Genomic DNA, 22,306 nt, shown 5'->3' with positions numbered 1-22,306 from the left:
CTTGGGAGAGAGTTATGGGCAACATTACCAGTACAGGTTCTAGAAATTAGCACCAAGAGGAGCCACAAAAAGTGCACAGGAGGACGTAAGAGAAGTACCTAAATATCACAGGAGGCCTTCCATTCTTGTGTTTCACAAAGATCCCTTCAAGACATGCTCCAATGGATATGTCACTGCCTTGGCTATCCTGGAAGGAGAAAGCACAGAAAGAAGCACTCAGGCTGCATGTGCACGAGAGGCATGACCACCACACCCAGCTCCCTAGGCTCCTTTCCCAGAGAGAAGATGCTCAGAAGACCTACACTGGAGGGCAAAGTCTAAAAAGTATAAAAGGATCGCCTTGTCAATAGGTAGGAAAATAAGAAGAATCGGGCTCTTTAAGGAACTCGATTTAAGAGCATTTCAAAGAACAAACTGCCAAACAAGAATGTGTTTTACTGTGAAATTGTGACCACGGGACCTCAGCTTTCAAGTTTCCAGACTTTCTGTGTATCTCCCACCTCTGCACGGCAGGGTGTCGCTGGGCCTCCCGCTGTCCTCTCAGAGCTCCTGAGATTAATCTGGAGACCCCCTGGCCTTCGTGCCAGGCTCACCTTGGCGGGGTAGCTCTCTTCTCCATAGCCATCCATCCTCTCTACCTCCTGCATGTACAGCATTTCGGCATCGGGAGCGGTGAGCCTTCTGCAACCCAAAAGATGTGAGATTGATTGCAAAACCAAAAATGGAAAAAAGGAAAAAAGGCTATTCTTAAAAGCTACATACCAATTTGGCATGAGGTATTTACAAACATCTGAAGTGTTTAAGCAGCTGAAATTCATTTTACCAATCTATCAACATCAACCAAAAGCCAACTATGCACACAGCACTGAGCTGAACGCTTACAGTTAGTTATAAAGATCCTCTCCCTGTGCTTCAGGCAGGCGAGGGGCACATGGGGAATAAAACACCCTAAAAAACCTTCACTGAAAGCTGGAACTCTTTCTAAACCATTCAGTAAGTGCTTATTATCTGAAATATCAGGCAATACTAAGCATTGTGTGCTAAATGCAAATGATTAGTGCAGGAAATAAGGGTTAAAAGACTGTAAATTACAAGGATAGGTAGGAAGGCCAAGCGGGTAAAGAAGGTGCTCAACTGCATGGAAACTCGCCTCCCCAGCCTCATCCTCTGCTGCTCCCAGAAGGCACCTCACACTGCAACCAAGTCATGATATTCCCTCATGCCTCTGGGCCTCTGCACATGCTCATTCCCTCTTCCTGGCACACCTGTCACTCCCTGTGCACCGATCAATCCTTAACATCCTTGAAGAGTCGGCCTATGTATCACTCCTTTGTCAGCTCCTGTGACTGCCCTGAGTCTAAGTCCGATGCCCCTGCTCTGTGAAGACCCACCACATTCTACGCACACCTCTCCCACTGCACTCATGTCACATTGTTAGATCAGAATTACTATCCTGAGGGACTGTCCTGCCTATCCCTTACACTCCAAAGCAGGGAATGTATTCTTTGATGGTAGGTAATTGTTCTATTTATCTTTCTGCCATAGGATCCGGCCTCACACAGAATAATAGGATTAAACTATCTTTTTTTTTTTTTTCAAATATAAAACTATCTTTTTGAAAGATGCACAAATAAGTGCATGAAAGTAACAAAAAATAAGGTGATGTGTGCCTGAGGAATGAATTATGCTGGTGAAAAATGAAGGGTTCATTTGGGACAGCAAAAAGTGAAGCAGGAAAGGCAGGATGTGACCAACTTGTGGGAAGTCTTTAATCCCAGGGCTAATGAACTCAGGCTGGTAGAAGACTCATGAACACTTCAGAAGAAGAGGAAAGGAGATAAAAAGAAAAGTGATATTTTAGGAAGATTAATCTTTAGTGAGCAACTATATGGATTTGAATAGGGAGAGACTGAAGGCCAAAGGTTTTTAATGGGGGGGATAAACAATAGGATATAATCAGAGAGACTTGGGTTCAAATTCCATCTCTACCACATGTAATTATGGGCAAGTTATTTAGTCTTTTTTGAGCTTGGTTTTTCCAATGTGGAAGAAGAGAATATCATTTACCTAAAAGAATGGTTTTAAGAACATAATGATGTCTAAAGTACTTGGAACTGTGTAGGATTTGGTTTAGAGTAAGACCCAGCATTCTCTGGGGGAGGATTTTTCTTACAGACAACACATACAGATGCACTACCAAAGAAAGTCATTATGTACCCAGCGTCAGGGCAATAAGCACCACAGCTCTTGGTGCAGATTCCCCAAAAGACAGAGATACAGCTTCCAAGGTATACAAGGGGAGAAAACCCCAGACATGCCGCACCATAAAAGGAAACAAGTCTCCCTAATCTTGCATCAACCCACACAAGACTAGGTCACCACCAAAGCCTTTAACATACGAGTGAAGAAGTGGCCCCCTTCGCTGACTGGCTGCTTTCACTTTCCTCAGCTTCCTCATCGATTAGCATGGACACTAGGGGAGTCACTATGGGTAAGTGCTCAGAGAAGCTGGCGACCCAGAATCACAGTACCAGTGACTGAAGCAGTAAAGCGCCAAGTGTAACTGTGTCAATACATATTTCACAGTCAAACCAGCTTTGGTTCCCTATTATTTCCATTTCTTCTTTGTTAAGTGTTACCTGTATTTCTGATGCAGTAAGGCCACTTTTTGGGTTGCTTCTTCCAATACTTTTTCATCTTGTAACCACCCCTGAAGAAAACACACAGCAGTAAGTAGGTAAACAAGCCAAGGAAATTTCCTAGGAAGAATTACTGCTACTGACTATTAGTGGCTCTTGTCAGTATTGGGCAATGAATTCAGACTAGTATCAGTATGGGGGTGATGTGTTTTTAAGTCTGTGATCATGATGTTGCTAAGGAATGAAGTGGCTTCTGCTCAGAAGACAAAACACCTTCCCTGCCTTCTCAGTTCATCCTGGAGGGAGTTTCAGTTGAGTTCTTTCAGGCTGGTATAACACCCACCACCCAATTGTGAGCCCAGCACAACATCCTGGCATTCCTTGACTGGCCATATAGACACTCAGAAGAGCATCTTACATACCACTTCCCTTTGTTGTTCCAATGCAGTTCTCCTCCTGTCAATTACACCAGTAGTGACTTTAAAAAGTAGACAGCAGTGTCTTCTCGCCACTACCTTTACACTGCTGCTGAGAAGCCAAACTCCTTCCCACATAACTGTGAGGTTTTGAGCCTTCGGTTAAAAGCCAAACCTCTGTGTGGTTCTTCAGAAGCTGGAAGTGAATCCCTCTCTTAGACTCACACCCAAACACAAAACAAATCTCTCTAGCTGTAGCCCAGTGACTGCATACCCTTTGGTTTCTTTTTTTTTTTTTTTAAGATTTTATTTATTTATTCATGACAGACACAGAGGGAGAGAGAGACAGAGACAAGGGAGAGGGAGAAGCAGGCTCCATGCAGGGAGCCTGACAGGGGACTCAATCCTGGGTCTCCAGGATCACACCCTGGGCTGAAGGCGGCGCTAAACAGATGCCACGGGGCTTGCCCCACCCTTTGGTTTCTGTGGGTTTACAAAGACCAGTGAGACTACAACAAGGGAAGCATTTACACTTGAGTTGTTTATAAGAGGCAACTGACTTTTTTTAACACTATTCCAGCCTCGTAAGTCTACCACATGGACTTCATTTCAGGGATTATGAAGGATATGGAAATAAACTATTTATAAAAAGCCCAATGTCAAAAGAAGTTCTTACCACAGGAAACAAGGCAAATTTCTGAAGAAAGTCTTGGGACTCATACTGATCAAAGTCACCAAAATCAGCTGTACAAAATGACAAATATTCATGTCAATTATATTTAATTTTCAGAGGAAAACATGCACAATTAAATTCAATATGCAATATATAGATGGTATGCTTAAGATTTATAAGTTAAACATGCCTTAGAGCTATAAAGTGTGTATTTTAAAAAGTTTTTAAAAGAATATTAGATACGTTCGTGTGTCTTGACTTGGAAAAATACCTACTAATAAAGAGAAAAAATAAGTTACAACTATGTGTACTATGATCTCATTTCTATAATTAACAAAGAAACAAAAACTACTCTGTAATCATATGTGCTTACTTATGTACAGGAAGATGTCAGGAAGAAACCAAACTGTTCATAGCAGTGATCACCTCTAGGGAATGGAATCAGATCAACCTGAAGATGTTATACCAAGATGTACTTGTTTAGAAATTTTTCATTGTTTAAGAAAAAAGTTCAGCAAAGCCAAAGATGACATTTAGGAAGATTCAAAGAACCTTGAAAAGGTACTTTGAAATGTGGTTCCATGTATATGGAGCATGTTTGTCTAGAAATTATGTATGTCTCCATGCCTACTAATATCTGAAGGAACTTTATTAATGATTCTTCTGATTAAGTCTCAGTTTCCAAGATTAAATGCCAGTTATTATTTGAAATAATGCCCGATCAGAAGTCTTCCCAACATATATACATACCTATAAATACACACTGATTAGATGTGAAAAATAACAGAATCAAAGAATTCAAAAATATTCGTGAAATGCAAAACTTAATCTACTATGATTGACACTGCTCTGTAATTCAGGACAACTGCATAAGAAAACAAATAAATGATGTATGCTTAAAATATAAGTGAAACAATGACACCTGGGTGGCGTGGTCAGCTCTTGATTTTGGCTCAGATCATGATCTCAGGGTCCTGGGATAAAGCCCCACACCAGGCTCCACGCTAAGCAGAGAGTTTGCTTGAGGATTCTCTCCCCCTATCTCAGGCCCTTCCCCCTTACCTCCCCCTAAATAAATAAATGTTTAAAGGAAAAAAAAAGTGTAAGTGAACATAACTTCATCAACCTCATCGTTTGGCTGATCTTTCTTCCTACAATATTAGCTAGCTACAGATCAAGTCCTTGAACTAGAGGAATACACAGCATTATCAAGTGCTTTGTGTACATGTGTGACTGTGTATGGGTTTTCTGTAGTTTTAGCCTGTGTGCTTTGTTGACATATGTTAACATGCTTAATCTTCCAGAAGTTTCTTATGTCATGGAAATAATCCAAATTCATTTTTTCCTGCAAGAAAACTAATTTCACTAACATATAAACACTACTAAAGGAAGTCAGTAACTTTAAGAACCCCTTGCTGTTTTTGTTCTAATACATGCATTCTTTTTAAAAATTTTATTTATCCATTTGAGGGAGAGAGAGCAAGGTAAGGAGAGAGCACAAACAGCAGGGAGGGGCTGAGGGAAAGGGAGAAGCAGACTTCCTGCTGAGCAAGGACCCAGATAGGAGCTCAATCTCCCAGGACTCCAGGATCATGACCTGAGCTGAAGGCAGACACTTAACCAACTGAGGCCCCCCAGGACCTCCAACACACACATTTTTTTTAAAGATCTTTATTTTTTTAAGTAATGTCCACACCCAACATGGGGCTCGAACGTAAAGATGAAGTGTTGAAGTTCCACTGACTGAGCCAGCCAGGCACCCTTGCTGTAATACACATGTTAATCTGATATATGTATTACATTATCAATTGCCATTATTTACCTTGAACAGCTAAGCCTGCTAGCTGAATTGCTTGTTCTAATGTACAAGGAATGTTTCCTTCCAAGATATCTTTCTTCAGCTGCAGATAATACTGATACCTATAAAAAATGTCAATTTTAAAAAGTCAATATTAATATTACCTCCAATGGAGATGCAATGCATTTTACAGTACTTTGGTAGAGGAGCATAAACTAGTCAAAGACAACCTTAACCCCAGATGGTTTCAAAAAATGACAATGTCCTTGACCATATTTATGCTTACACACACACACACACACACACACACACACACCACACACACACCAACGTAATCAATTTGTTGAACCCCTTATCCTTAACTGTAGTTATTTCAAAGCTACAACCACCTAGAAGACAACCCGTCACCTTTTAATGCCCTGTAAGACAGTTTCTTAGTTTTGTTCTGTTTAGCTAGAGAAATACAGAATCCATGGCCAATCTCTACTTTAAAAACTCTGACTAGTAACCTGGTAATATAAGACTCTGGTAGAAGTTACTTACTCTGATGGAAGTTCCCTAGTCCTAGAAAGTAAAGCCAAGTGAAAATGCTTCCTGATATTTCAGACCAGGCTTCTATTAGCAATTTTTAAATGAAATATCCAAAAGGGTAGCTGCTATGATGCTTTCTTAATATTCTTTTAATATGGGTTTACTTCTGTTTACACTTTCAACATCCAAAGCATCAGTTACCAGCATAAGCTTTAATCAAGCAGATCTAGTTAAATTCCAGCTCCCCAACATAGCATTTTTTAAATGAACGTGGGCAAATCATAATCTGCGGCTTTAGATGATCACCAGTAAAAGAAGGTATAATCACCCCTTCAAAAGGTAAAACATATTAAGCCAGTCAGCACTGTTTCATCTGTATCCCTACTCCATTTTGACAAAGCTCTATAGCGAAGATCTATGCTGCCTTCCTTTTATTTATTCATTTAACTGGTAATGACTGGGGCCTACTAAGCACCAATCATTGTTCAGATGCTGGGGGTACAACGTTGAATGAGGATCCACCAACTCTCTGTAAAACAGTTTATAGAGCCATCTTGAATCCAGGGATCTCTTCCAGGTTTGGCCTTTGTAAAGTACAACTTATTCAGTTTGTATTTGAATTCCCCTCAGAGCCCACCCCTTTAATCATTTTATATGTTTCCTAACATCATCCTGTTTTATTTTAGCTCACTATGAGGCTTTCATTCTTTCTTACCAAAAAACCTGACCAAAACTCCATCCATTCAGATAAGAATTTAGTTCCAACTTAACCCCTTCCACCTGCTAGTAGCAGAACTGATAATTTCCCTCAATTGACAAATAGAAGGCTGGTAGCTCTGGGATCTTGTCAAAGAAGAAAACCTCACACCTTCTACTGGGCAGCTCCTTTCAGAAACCTATTTAAAGAAGATTGTTTTTAGAGAAGTCTATCTCTTGAACATGCCATCCACACACTCTACTCTAAATACTCTAGGTTCTTTCCTTTTAGCCAAATCACTGGGAAAGCAATATACTTGGACCAAATTAACTTAGTCTTCCACAAAAATGTGGTTTTTTGCCTCGTGTTACAATTTTCTATTCTAAGAGTTGATGCCTCCACAGTCACTCTAAATTGCTCCTTGCTGGCTCAATGTCTTTTACATAACATCCCACCTGAAAATTTCCTTTTACATGATACACCAAGAAAATCTGTCATGTTTGCAAGCTGACATGCTTTTTATCAGATAATCGATGATGGGACTCAGAATATCCCTTCTTTTGCCTCAACTGCCATGAAGCTCAGAGCTAAAATCCAGGCACACGTACACTGCTTCCCCTCTTATTACCCTCTTAACCACCTGCTCCACAGTATACAGCAGCTACCCCATAAAGATGAGGTGCTGCAGCTGAGATTAAGCAATATGCTCAAATCCACAAAGGCAGGCTGAGCAGGAGTTTGAATCCAGGTCAGGATGACCTCACAGTGCATGTTTTTAACTGTCAAAATCTCCAGTTAAGAGGACTTTTCTAGTATTTTGTCCTATTTCTTTAGTTTTTTAAAATCCTAGAGTCCATATGAATATAAATGGTTGAGACCAAGGACTCAGGAGTCAGCCTGCTTGAGTTGAAATCCCAGTTCCACGTCATACTGGCAGTATGACCTTAGGCAAGATATTTATCCTTTCTGTATCTTGGTATTCTCAACTACAAAATGGAAAATAATACCTACTTTGTAGGATTTGTTATGAGGATTAAGGAATGATTGAGTATAAAGTGCTTGGAACTGTGCCTGACAAATACTAAAAGAGGGAAATGGTTGCTTTTATTATTATCTTTCATTATATTGTCCCTAATACTTTAATGGAAGCAAGCAGGATGTGAGTATATGTATGTGTATACATATGCATATATATGTACATACGTTTACATACATGTATGTGTGTATATATGTATGTGTGTATGTATATATTTAAGTATTTACTTAAAAGGAAAAGATCAAGAAATTTTACTTAAAGGGTATTACCACTTTCTGTTAACACTTTTTGCTAAAACTATAATATGCCGATGAGGCTAAGGATGGTTTACAAATATGTTTTTTCAGTGTTTGTTACAAAAAGAATAATTTTTTTAAATGCAGTAATAAAATGTAACATGTAAATTTTCATTCCTTACAAACAGTTCTGAATTCAAGAAACTGCACATCTTAATTCTAAATAACCATTCCAGGGCAGCCTGGGTGGCTCAGCAGTTTAGGACCGCCTTCAGCCCAGGGTGTGATGCTGGAGACCTGGGATCGAGTCCCACGTCAGGCTCCCTGCATGAAGCCTGCTTCTCCCTCTGCCTGTGTCTCTCATGAATAAATAAATAAAATCTTAAAAAAAAAAAAAAAACTAAATAGATTTTTAAAATCTAAATCTTATACCAATTTATCAATTTTCTAATATAAAATATTTAACAAAGAAATATTACATTAAATAATTAAAATAAATTAGGTTGCCTCATTTGGCCCAACAGAAATTTCAAATAATATATAAAGACGTATACTATTTTTCCTTCATTTATTTTTCTTAGGCTAGTATCAGAAGGCCACTGTGGAAGGATTGGCATTTTTATTTTTTAAGTTTTATTATGGAACTTTTGAAACATATAGAGAACAAGTCCAGGGAACCCACACATCCATATCATGAAGCCTCAGTCATCAACTTGATCCATCCCATTTCCTTGACTCTCTCCCCTTTCCCACCCAATTGCTTTAGATCAAATCCCAGATATCGTATCACAGCACCTACAAATACTTTAGTGTATATCCCTATAAGGTCAGCTTAACACACACACAATTTTTAACACACCCAACAAAATGAGCAATAATTCCCTAATGTTACCCAATACCTGGTCCATGTACAATTTTTGTGATTGCCTCAACAATGTATTTTTTTTAAATCTTTATTTATTTATTTTTAAAGAGCTTACTCATTTATTTGAAAGAGAGAAAGAGAAAGAAAGCACGAGGGTGGGGAGGAGCAAAAGGAGAGGGAGAGGGAGAAGCAGACTCCCAACTCAGCAAGGATCCTAACATGGGGCTCAATCCCAGGACTCTGGGATCATGACACCTGAGCCAAAGGCAGACGCATAGCTAAGTAAGCCACCCAGGCACCCCTAAAGATTTTATTTTTAAATAATCTCTACCCTCAATGTGGGGCTTGAACTCACAACCCCAAGATCAGGAGTCACATGCTCTACCAACTGAGCCAGTCAGGCATCCTTCAAAAATGTATCTTTACAGTTTTTTGGGTTTTTTTTTAAATCAGGATCTAGGGGCACCTGGGTGGCTCAGTCTCTTAAACATCTGTCTCTGGCTCAGGTCATGATCTGAGGGTCCTGAGATTGAGCCCCACATCAGGGTTCCTGCTCAGTGGGGAGTGTACTTCTTCATCTCCCTACCACTCCATCTGCTTGTGCTCTCTCCCTTTCTCTGTCAAATAAAATCTTACAAAAATAAATAAATAAATATCAGGATCTAAAGAATGTCCACAGATCACATTTGACTGACATTCATGTCTCAATTTTAAAAAGAAAAATTTATTTAAATGTTGTAAAATAAATAAATAAATAAATAAATAAATAAATAAATAAATAAAACGTCATTATGAGCCACATAGAATTTCCTATATTCTGGATTTGTCTGATTGCACTCTAGTACGGTCACTTAACATGTCCATCTACTCTTCAATTTTTCCTGTGAACGGTTAGGTTTAGGGTAGTGTTGTCCAACAGAACTTTCTGCAGTGATAATGATAAAAAGGATGCCCATCTATGCTGTCGAATACAGTAGCCATCAGCCTCCTGTGGCTACTGAGTACTTAAAATGTGACTAGTATGACTGAGAAACTAAGAAAGGCCTCTTAAAGGAAGGTGACGGAGAGTAAAATCAGTTTTACCCTTTTGCTGCCTGGAATACGAATGTGATAGTCAGAACTTCTCCAGAATTTTTTGACGAGATTCCCTAGTGAATGGAAAGAACATGCTGAGGAGGGTAGACAGTGAGAAAGAGTATGGGTCCCTGAAGACTTTGTGGGGCAGTATAAGCTCTGCATAGCTGACCTCTGGACTTCCCTTAAGAAATAAAAGATATTCAGGGTTCTGTGTTACATGTAGCCAAACTTAATCCCTACTGGTACAACTGCTCTGTCGGGTTCTCTCTCTTTTTTTTTTTTTAAGATTTATTTATTTATTATTTATGACAGACAGACAGAGAAAGAAAGAGAAAGAAAGAGAGAAAGGCAGAGACACAGGAGGAGGGAGAAGTAGGCTCCATGCCAGGGGCCTGACGCGGGACTCAATCCCGGACTCCAGGATCACGCCCTGGGCCAAAGGCAGGCGCCAAACCGCTGAGCCATTCAGGGATCCCCCTCTGTCGGGTTCTCTTTATCTAATCAACGTGCAACCCTACTGACTGCATCTACCAGGCCCCTTCTCCCTCAGTCCTTCCTATGGCTAATGCCTTTGTTCAGGTCCACGTTCTAGACTAATGTCTACATTATGGCCTATCCATCCCGAACTGGTCTCCTAACCAGATAGTCTTGCCACCCCTAAGCTGCCTTCCATGATGGCTGAAGTTGGTAAAATACAAATGTCATCCATCCATTCCTTTAAAATTCGAAAATGTCTTTCCCCAAGAAGTCATTATACCATGATTTTATGACTAGGACATTCCTATTTTTCAAATCTCCTCTCCTTTCTGTAGGGAATACCTGAAATTTTCTGAAAACATCAGTGACTTTCAATCTCTCTCCTGCACAAGCTATTCCCTCTAACTAGAAAATTCTTTCTAGGGGCTTCCTGGGTGGCTCAGCGGTTTAGCACCTGCCTTCGACCCAGGGTGTGATCCTGGAATCTTGGGATCAAGTCCCACATCAGGCTCCCTGCATGGAGCCTGCTTCTCCCTCTGTCTCTCTCTCATGAATAAATAAAATCTTGAAAAAAAAGAAAAGAAAAAAAAGAAAAGAAAAGAAAAGAAAACTCTTTCTAAAATCTGAGTGAAAATTCAACTTTTTTACCTTCCCTGTTCTAGTTCCTCCACGCCCCACCCCTAGGAATCTAGTGTGTTAACTTAAGCATTTATCATCATAATATACTGTAATTGTTTATTTACATAGCCTTTCAGGTCCCCCGGATTCTGAGTAACTCCTCCAGGGTAGGATTAAAGCCTATTCACTTATAGATTCATCTCCCACAGTAACCAATATAGTTCTTATGTGGTAGCATTATACCTTCAGTGAATGTTTAAATAAGTGAGTTAGTCGTGTTGCTATTTTTCCTTCTGGGTTCTACTTCTCTTGTCAGTTTTAAGATCAGTTTTTATCGTAGATCAGTTTTACAGTCGGTGCCTATTTACCCTACTACCTGATTCTCGCATCTTTGGTTTTCTATCTTCTTCCAAGAGTTAACTGGCAAACTCAGTACTCAAAAAGAACATTACACAAACACAGGGCACTACCAGGTTCTTACTATCTCCAGGGCACTGTGTAAGATACTGTGCAAAAGGTAAAGCTAAAGAAAACATAGGTTTAAAATCCAAGAAAAAGATAAGATATGTACACAAAATAACTATCATGAAAGGTTGTAACACCTTCCATATTAACACAAGTACAAGCAAACTGTAGGCTGGTCTGGGGAAGGCAAAGCTCATTCCAGCCCAGGGATCACACACACTGTGTGGAGGAGGTGCCTTCTGAACTTACATTCAGAAGATGAATAGGATTCCAGTACCTAAGAAAGCTCTAGGACCCAAAGATGAAAAGGCCTGCGGCACATTCAGGGCGCTGGAAGTAGTCCAGCTTGGCTGAAAAGTAATGTTAAATAGGATTCAAAAGATAAGGTAGTGGTGGATTTGGGATAACTTGAAAGGCAGACTCACCCACGGATTCAGATTTTATTCCTTACTTTATTCCTTGTTTTTCATTTTGTCTTCAAGGGAAAAAAAATACCCTCATTTAGTTCCTCTACCCTGCCACTTAATAAGATCTTCCCTTTCCTCTAAGTGCACTTACTGGCCCCCTCTTCTATCCCAGATGCACTCACCTTCCCAACTATCTACAGGACATAGATCCCTAAGAACCCTCTGCACGGTTCACCGATATAGGAATACAGACCCTGCGCCTTTTTAAAATCTCCTCTCTCCTTTTGGTGTTACAAAGGTCAGAAACAAACCAATAAAAACTGTGAAGAAGACATAACTACAAGACGAGTTCACAGTCAGGAGAAAAACATCATCTTCACCTGTCATCACTCTTTCGTGCCTAGTGAAACCGTAACTCAGGCAACATGCAGGAAAATACTATGATGAGTCACGAGTCAGAACCTCCAGGTGATAATGTGGCTCTATTTGTGTGCAGGAGCCTTGCCTCCTGACTTTAACCTCAGAGTTGCTTTCTTAGCCTTGTGAGAGATTATTTCCTAAACAACAAAGGGCATGTGATTTCTTACCTGGTAATCTCCTGTTGCAGTTGGGACACTGAAGGCACGTAAAATACCACTCCAAAATAGACAGTAGGTTCCGAGGCATATTTATCCAGCTGCTTCTTGAGAGGTTTCTCCAAATCCACCCACCGGCGCTGATTTTGCTTGTTGTGGTACCAGAGGCTGAAATAAGTGATCTAGAAAGAAGGAAAGTCACTGAAAGAGGCAGAAATGTATAAGGGGGTATCTGGCCTTCTAATTGTTCTAACCCACGACCTGGGACCAAGTGACAGCAGCCTCTTACTGCTTCTCTTCTCAAAAAGCGACAATAACAAAACCTGAAGAAAAGAATAGAGGCAAGACCTCTCTATATATACATAGATCTAGGTACTCACATGCAGGAAAAAGAGGCAACAAAGCAACTACTCTTGCAGACTGTTTCTTGAATGCTGCACAGAAAAATGCATTCACAGCCTCAACATCAGAATGTATCAGATGTTGTTATACCACTTTAGAGAGTTTTTAACAACAACAACAAAAAACCATCTACTGAACAAATGTTTAGTTTTAAAATTACCAAAATACTAAATTTATAATTGATATTTTTAAACATATAATTGGGGTTATACTTAAAATACTAATTAGATGGTGTTAATACAACTTTTCACTACTCTTGAATTCGGCTTCTATAAATAATTTCATGTAAATATTGTAAATTCCAGAAATACAGGTGCAACTGCAACTCTTCTTTGCCCCCAAAAGTTTATTAGATACAACTTTTTTTTTTTTAAGATTTATTTATTTCTATTTATTCATGATAGACAGAGAGAGAGAGAGAGGGGCAGAGACACAGGAGGAGGGAGAAGCAGGCTCCATGCCAGGAGCCCGACGCGGGACTCCAGGATCACGCCCTGGGCCAAAGGCAGGCGTTAAACCGCTGAGCCACCCAGGGATCCCCTAGATACAACTTTAATTGCAATCATAATACTATGGAGCATGGACATAAATTTTCACATACATACACATATACAAAAACCCACATATTAAGCAATAAGATAACTTAAGTATATTTCTAGAAGGTTTAAAAAACTGCCCAGATATTAGCATTTAGATCTCACTTGCTATGTAATGAAACCAGTCAGGTAAATCGATACTAGCTCTGGGCCTGGTCACCCTGAAAGGTTATTAATGCACTTAAGCACTGAAATGACAGTCTTGGGCCATTGCTAATATTTACCTCAAAATCAGTTTACAGATCAAGGCAACTGGAATAATTCCTTGCTTTGTTCTAGACTCTAGAGTAACACTGCAGAAAAGAAATTTCTACGATGATGGAAATATTCTATCTCTGATATAGCAGCCATGGCTGCATGTGGCTATCAGGCACCTAGAATGTGGTTTAGTGTAGCCAAGGAACTAAATTTTTAATGTTATTTAATTTTAATTGACTTAAATTAAATAGCTGCAAGCATCTAGTGGCACTGTAATGGAAAATACAGCTTTAGCACAATAATAAAACGAGAAATAGTAATATTCAAGCTATTTCTTTAACTCGTAATCTTTATTCAAATAAAACATGAATTTTAATTTACAAGGAAAAAGAGTAATTATACAAACATGCCCTTGATATTCATTTTACCTTACAATTTTTTTACAAGGGAATAAATTCAACAAAAGTGAAGAATGTGTCCATTTCCCCTTTATAACCAAACAGAATGGTGCAGGAATTCAGTAAATTCTGTTAAAAGAATGAACATTCTCTTGCTTCTTCTTAGTGACGACCCAAGCCATCACATATGAACGAAATATTTGAACATTTACTATATACCAATGCAGTACTCGTTTCCCAGGACTCCAGGATCACGACCTGAGCCAAAGGCAGATGCTCAACTGAGCCACCCAGGTGCCCCTCAAGTTCTATTCTCTGAAGTAGGTTAACCTAGCCAAAACCAAGTTTATACATGGCTAAATGCCTCCAAAGAAATATTATATTTTAGAAATATAATATATATTATAATATATATATATATATATATATAATAATATATATTATTATTATATTATATAATATAATAATATATATATATATATATAATATAATATATATTATATTTCTAAAATTGCTACTAGAAATATTTGCATACATATGGGTAACTAAAATCTCCTAACACCATAATGCTTAAATTCAATGCTTCCATAGAATTTCTACACATACATAATGAAATTACAACATCTGGGCAGCCCGGGGGGCTCAGCGGTTTAGCACCACCTTCAGCCCAGGGCATGATTCTGGAGACGGGGAATCAAGTCCCACATTGGGCTCCCTGCATGGAGCCTGCTTCTCTTTCTGCCTATGTCTCTGCCTCTCTATCTCTCTCTCTCTCTCTGTGTGTGTGTGTGTGTGTGTGTCTCATGAATAAATAAAAATCTTTAAAAAAAAATAACATCTGCATGAAATTTGATGCTATAATATAGTTTGTTTCTAAAATGGATAGGTAGAGTTTGAGCAAAAATGTTGTGATTAAATTCTCATCAGGCATAGAATTTTCTGTACAAGTCCATTTTGGGGGCTTTGTCTCAGATAACAATCTTGAGCATCTGGATAATTAACTTTCCAAAATAATTTAAAATTCATCCAAAAAACAGTGTGTGTGGGGGGGAGGGGGGATCAAAGACGACAAGAGAATACTCTCTACCTCATCTATAGGCCAGCATTATTCTGATAGCCCAAACAGACAAAAGACACCATCAGAAAACTATAGACTAATATAATATCTTTTATAGATATAGATGCAATAGTTGCAGACTGAATCCAACAGCATATCAAGAGAATCATACACCATGAGCAGGTGGGATTTATACCAGAAATGCAAGAGAGGTTCAATATACAAAAGAATCAATGTAGGGCAGCCCCGGTGGCGCAGCGGTTTGGCGCCGCCTGCAGTCTGGGGCGTAATCCTGGAGACCCTGGATGAGTCCCGAATCAGGCTCTCTGCATGGAGCCTGCTTCTCCCTCTGCCTGTGTCTCTGCCTCTCATTCTCTCTCTGTGTCTCTATAAATAAATAAACAAAATCTTAAAAAAAAACAATCAATGTAACATATTGTTAATATGAAGAAAATACATAATCCTCTGAACTAACAGAAAAAACATTTGATAAAATTTAACACCCTTTTATGGGACGCCTGGGTGGCTTGGTGGTTGAGTGCTTGCCGTCAGCTCAGGGCATGATCCCGGAGTACCAGGATCGAGTTCCGCACCTGGCTCCCTGCATGAAGCCTGCTTCTCCCTCTGCCTGTGTCTCTGCCTCTCACTGTGTGTCTTTCATGAATAAATAAAATCTTAAAAAAAAAAAAAATTTACACCTTCTTTTGGTAAAAATACTCAGAAATCCAGTAATACAAAAGAACTTCACAACATCAGTGTGGAGGTTCCTCAAAGAGTTATAAATAGACCTGCCCTACGACCCAGCAATTGCACTGTTGGGGATTTACCCCAAAGATACAGATGCAATGAAACGCCAGGACACCTGCACCTCGATGTTTACAGCAGCAATGTCCACAATAGCCAAACTATGGAAGGAGCCTCGGTGTCCATCGAAAGATGAATAGATAAAGAAGATGTGGTCTATGTATACAATGGAATATTAGTCAGCCATTAGAAACGACAAATACCCACCATTTGCTTCAACGTGGATGGAACTGGAGGGTATTATGCTAAGTGAAGTAAGTCAATCGGAGAAGGACAAACATTACATGTTCTCGTTCATTTGGGGAATATAAATAATAGTGAAAGGGAATATAAGGGAAGGGAGAAGAAATGTGTGGGAAATATCAGAAAGGGAGACAGAACATAAAGAGTCCTAACTCTGGGAAAAGAACTAGGGGTGGTGGAAAGGGAGGAGGGCGGGGGGTGGGGGTGAATGGGGGACGGGCACTGAGGGGGCACTTGACGGGATGAGCACTGGGTGTTATTCTGTATGTTGGTAAATTGAACACCAATAAAAAATAAATTTATTAAAAAGAAAAAAAAAAGAACTTCACAACATCAAAAGCATTTATAAAGAACCCATAGCTAACATCCTCCATAGTGAAAGACTGAAAGTTTTCCCCCTAAGATCAGGAACAAGACAAGTATGCCCATGTTCACCACTGTATTCAATACTGTACTGGAAATTCTAGCCAGAGCAATTAAGTAAGAAAATGAAATAAAGGCATCTGAATTGGAAAGGAAGAAGTAAAACTATCTCCATGCACATGAAACATGATCCTATACATTTTTTTAAACTCCCCGAAAGACCCTCACACACACACAAAAAAAGACTAGCACTAATAAACTCAGCAAAGTTGTAGGGTTCAAGATCAGCATGCACATATCAGTACAGATTCTGCACACCAGGAATTGGAAATTTAAAAAGGAATTCAAAAAACAATTTCATATAAAATAGCATCCAAAAGAATTCAAAATCTAGAAAAAAATTCAACCAGTGAGGTGAAAAAACTTGTATACTGAACATTACAAAACATGACTGAAAGAAAATTAGTATTTTTCTAAGTAGGCTCCATGTCCAACTTGGAGCTTGAACTTATGACCCTAAGACCAAAAGTCACATGCTCTACTGACTAAGCCAGCCAAGTGCCTCTTCACTGTTGAAAAAAATTAAATGAGGGACGCCTCTGTGGTTCAGTGGTTGAGTGTCTGGCTTTGGCTCAGGGAATGATCCCGGAGTACCAGGATCAAGTCCAACATCAGGCTTCCTCCATGGAGCCTGCTTCTCCCTCTGCCTATGTCTCTGCCTCTCTATGTCTTTCATGAATGAATAAAAAAAAATAAATGAAAAGACCACCTGGGCTTATAAATTAGAACACTTAATATTGTAAGACGGCAAAACTATCCAAAGTGATCTACAGATTCAAATGCTATCCCTATTCTTTTTTCAGAGAAAGCTAATTCTTGAGTATATACGGAATTAAAGGGGTCTTTTTTTTTTTTTTAAGATACTATTTATTCAAGAGAGACACACAGAAAGAGGCAAAGAAATAGGCAGAGAGGGGATCCCTGGGTGGCGCAGCAGTTTAGCGCCTGCCTTTGGCCCAGGGCGCGATCCTGGAGACCGGGGATCGAATCCCACATCGGGCTCCTGGTGCATGGAGCCTGCGTCTCTGCCTCTCTCTCTCTCTCTCTCTCTGTGACTATCATAAATAAATAAATGAATGAATGAATGAATGAATAGATAGGTAGATAAATAAATAAATAAAAAAGAAATAGGCAGAGAGAGAAGCAGACTCCATGCAGAAGCTCGATGTGGAACTCGATCCCATGACTTTGGGATCACACCCTGAGCCAAAGGCAGACATTCAACTGCTGAGCCACCCAGGTACCCCGCAAGGGGCCTTGAGTAGCCAAAACAATAATGAAAAAGAAAAAAGCTGAAGGACTCATACTTTTTACTTTTTTTCTTTTTCTTTTTTACTTTCTGATTTTAAAACTTACTACAGGGTATCCCTGGGTGGCTCAGCAGTTTGACGCCTGCCTTCGGCCCAGGGCATGATCCTAGAGTACTGGGATCGAGTCCCACATCGGGCTCCCTGCATGGAGCCTGCTTTTCCCTCTGCCTGTGTCTCTGCCTCTCTCTCTATCTCTGTCTCTCATGAGTAAATAAATAAAATCTTAAAAAAAAAAAACAAAACACTACAAGCTACCTTAATCAAAATAATAAGGTTACTACCCTAAGATCTATAAAGAACTTATTAAACTCAACAGTAAAGAAACAAACAATCCAATCATGAAATGGGCAAAAGACATGAACAGAAATTTCACAGAGGAAGACATGGACATGGCCAACAAGCACATGAGAAAATGCTCCGCATCACTTGCCATCAGGGAAATACAAATCAAAACCACTATGAAAAAAAAAATAAACAAACAAAACCACTATGAGATACCACCTTATACCAGTGAGAATAGTGAAAATTAACAAGACAGGAAACAACAAATGTTGGAGAGAATGTGGAGAAAGGGGAACCCTCTTGCACTGCTGGTGGGAATGTGAACTGGTGCCACCACTCTGGAAAATTGTGTGGAGGTTCCTCAAAGAATTAAAAATAGAACTGCCCTATGACCCAGCAATTGCATTGCTGGGGATTTACCCCAAAGATACAGATGCAGTGAAACAGCAGGACACCTGCACCCCGATGTTGATAGCAGCAATGTCCACAATAGCTCAACTGTGGAAGGAGCCTCGGTGTCCATCGAAAGACGAATGGATAAAGAAGATATGGTCTATATATGATGGAATATTACTCAGCCATTAGAAACGACAAATACCCACCATTTGCTTTGATGTGGATGGAACTGGAGGGTATTATGCTGAATGAAATAAGTCAATTGGAGAAGGACAAACATTATATGGTCTCATTCATTTGGGGAATATAAAAAATAGTGAAAGGGATTATAGAGGAAAGGAGAGAAAATGAGTGGGAAATATCAGTGAGGGTGACAGAACATGAGAGACTCCTAACTCGAGGAGACGAACAAGAGGTAGTGGAAAGAGAGGTGGGTGGGGGTTTGGGGTGACTGGGTGATGTGCACTGAGGGGGGCACTTGACGGGATGAGCACTGGGTGTTAATGCTATATGTTGGCAAATCGAACTCCAATAAAAAGAATTAAAAAAAAAAAACTGAGCCACACAGTAATATTGTGCAAGATATATTGACAGTTTCCAAACTTATTTTTTATAAATAAAACATGTTTTGTATAAATTAAAAAAAAAAAAGGAATTGCAGGCATAGCCCCTTAGAGAACATCTAAATAACAGCAGGCACTAAAACAGGTACCAAAGGTTGAAATCTTTTTCCTGGTTTTGGAAAATGTGGTTGAACTCACAAGTGAAATAATGAAACCACAATTAAATTGGCTAAAGTACTGTGAACTTGTATATGCAATAAGTTGTTTTTGTAATTACTTTTGGGAGGTGAAGCAATCTTCATAACTTTGCCTAATAACCAAGACTTAATTCTGTTGCTCAAACAACTGGTTTTAAAAAGATTTGTTGGGCAGCCCTGGTGGCTTGGTAGTTTAGCGCCACCTTCGGCCTGGGGCAGATTCTGCGAGTCCCCTCTGGCTCCCTGCATGGAGCCTGCTCCTCCCTCTGCCTGTGTCTCTGCCTCTCTCGCTCTCTCTCTCTGTGTCTCTCATGAATAAATAAGTAGAATCTTAAAAAAATAAAAAGATTTATTTATTTGGGGGTGGGGAGAGAAAAGGAGCAGGAACAGGGGGCCCGGGATGGGGTGGCAAAGAGAAAATCCTCAACTAGACTCCCTGTTGAGTCGGTGTGGTGGGGGTGAGGGGAATGACTGCCTCTGGGCTCAATCCTGGGACCCTGAGATGGTGACTTGAGCTGAAATCAGAAGACTCCGCTGCCTAATTAACGGAACTACCCAAGTGTCCCCTGCAAACAACTATTTTTAATGCCAGTCTTTTTTTTTTTTTTTAAGATTTTGTTTATTTATTCACACCAGACACATAGAGAGGCAGACACACAGGCAGAGGGAGAAGCAGGCTCCATGCAGGGAGCCTGACCTGGAACTTGATCCCAGGTCTCCAGAATCATACCTTGGGCTGAAGGCAGCGCTAAACTGAGCCCCCCGAGCGACCCTAAGAATCCATTTCCATGGGTACCTGGGTGGCTCAGTGGTTGAGCATCTGCCTTTGGCTCAGGTCGTGATCCTGAGGCCCAGGGATCAAGTTCTGTTCGGGCTCCCTGCAGGGAGCCTGCTTCTTCCTCTGCTTCTGTCTCTGTGTCTCTCATGAATAAATAAATAAAATCTTAAAAAAAAAAATCCATTTCCAAATTCAGTCATAAAGATTTATGTCTGTTCTAAAGAATTTTACGATTTAGTTCTTATATTTAGTTTGATTAATTTTACATAATATTAACATAATATTAACAACCTAAATATAAATCCCGTCAGGTGCCCCCCTCACTGCCTGCCACCCAGTCACTCCATCCTCCCGCCCACCTCCCTTTCCACTATCCCTTGTTGGTTTCCCAGAGTTAGGAGTCTCTCATGTTCTGTCACCCTCTTTGATATTTCCCACTCATTTTCTCTCCTTTCCCTATTTTTTATATTCCCCAAATGAATGAGACCATATAATGTTTGTCCTTCTCCGACTGATTTACTTCACTCAGCATAATACCCTCCAGTTCCATCCACGTCAAAGCAAATGGTGGGTATTTGTCATTTCTAACGGCTGAGTAATATTCCATTGTATATATAGACCACATCTTTATCTATTCGTCTTTCGATGGACACCAAGGCTCCTTCCACAGTTTGGCTATTGTGGACATAGCTGCTATCCACATCAGGGTGCAAGGTGTCCTGCTGTTTCATTGCATCTGAATCTTTGGGGTAAATCCCCAACAGTGCAATTGCTGGGTCATAGGACAGATCTATCTTTAACTCTTTGAGGAACTTCCACAGTTTTCCAGAGTGGCTGTACCAGTTCACATTCCCACCAACAGTGCAAGAGGGTTCCCCTTTCTCCACATCCTCTCCAACATTTGTTGTTTCCTGTCTTGTTCATTTTCACCGTTCTCACTGGTGTGAGGTGGTATCTCATTGTGGTTTTGATTTATATTTCCCTGATGTATGCCTGCAATTCCAATAGCAGCCACCAGCTCCTTGTAATGGCAAGAGCGCTGGCCAGCTGTCACAAGGCTCTGCCCCCTCCCCTGCTCTGCCTGGGTCTGTTGCTTCACAGGGAAAAGAACCTGTAGCCTGCCTTCTTCAGAAAGTTGTGGTGAACTTTGTAAGTTATCATTGTGCTCGTAAGTTAAAAGCACTCTTGTTCGATTTGCTCTGAGTGCATTAACTTAGCAGTTAAGATCTCTCCATGTGTGACTGAGAAAACAGAACAAAACTCGAGTCAAGCATGCTTCTTCCTTGAAAATATGACTGACCAGATAATGGTCAAATTTCTTTCCTTATTTATCTTTTTTTTAACATTTACTGATTTGAGAGAGAGAGAGAGAGAGAGCAAGCACAAGTGGAGGGAGTGGCTGAGGGAAAGGGAATCTTCAAGTCCACTCCCAGCTGAGCACAGAGCCCAAATGGGGGTTCCATCCCAGGACCCTGAGATCATGACCTGAGCCAAAGGCAGATGTTTAACTCACTAAGCCACCCAGGCGCCTTTCTTCCTTTATTTAAAGTCAGGATACAGTACAACCTTCTTTTAAAAGAAATAAAAACCTTAGTACAGACAGGCCCCATGTGCCTTAACTTCAACTATTATTACCAATTGTTTCTTGGTCTAGGATACTTTCCCAGAATCATGTGTCTTCTTTTGAGTCCAAATCTTCTGGGTTATGCATGTCCTGTCTTATTTACAGGCGTGGTTTAACTATAATAAAAGTTTCCCCATAAACCAGTCTTTAATTATTGGCTTTTGGTTCATGCCTCCCACCACTCCTTATCTAACTTCCCAGTACCTTTCCCCGATAAGAGACTTTACCTCCACGTGGCTTCTCTTCCTCCACAGCTCTGTCTACTCTCACTAGTGACAAAGCAAGCCGACCTGACCTGCAGTTAAACTCACTCCAATAAAAGCCTCTAAACCACTGAATCTTCCAGCATTCTCTAGATCAATGCTCAATTATCACTAAACAGATTTTTTGTGAAACTTCTCCACTGTCAAGATACTTTTACACTCACCCTTTCCTATTTTGCTCTGAACATGTCAGTCATTTTCATCAAGTTATTCAATAATTTCTTCAGAGCTATTTAAAAGTTTTCACAGCTGCTCCCTAAAA

At 40.0% G+C, this 22,306-nt stretch overlaps 1 protein-coding gene across 3 annotated transcripts in view; it reads right to left on the bottom strand.

Moving 5' to 3' along the window:
* Positions 1-22,306, bottom strand: part of PTPN21 (protein tyrosine phosphatase non-receptor type 21) — a 79,560-nt gene that overhangs the window by 34,285 nt on the left and 22,969 nt on the right. For all 3 annotated transcript variants that reach the window (XM_041758931.1, XM_041758933.1, XM_041758932.1), the window contains exons 3-8: positions 12,523-12,692; positions 5,551-5,648; positions 3,732-3,799; positions 2,640-2,710; positions 594-681; positions 99-187 (exon numbers count right to left, since the gene is read on the bottom strand). In XM_041758931.1, the coding sequence (XP_041614865.1) occupies positions 99-187; positions 594-681; positions 2,640-2,710; positions 3,732-3,799; positions 5,551-5,648; positions 12,523-12,692 (584 nt within the window). The remainder of the gene's footprint in view (positions 1-98; positions 188-593; positions 682-2,639; positions 2,711-3,731; positions 3,800-5,550; positions 5,649-12,522; positions 12,693-22,306) is intronic.

Source organism: Vulpes lagopus, chromosome 6, assembly GCF_018345385.1.
Source record: "Vulpes lagopus strain Blue_001 chromosome 6, ASM1834538v1, whole genome shotgun sequence".
Classification (NCBI taxonomy): domain Eukaryota; kingdom Metazoa; phylum Chordata; class Mammalia; order Carnivora; family Canidae; genus Vulpes; species Vulpes lagopus.
The sequence above is the reverse complement of the archived record's forward strand: the minus strand, read 5'-3'. Positions and strand labels throughout refer to the sequence as shown.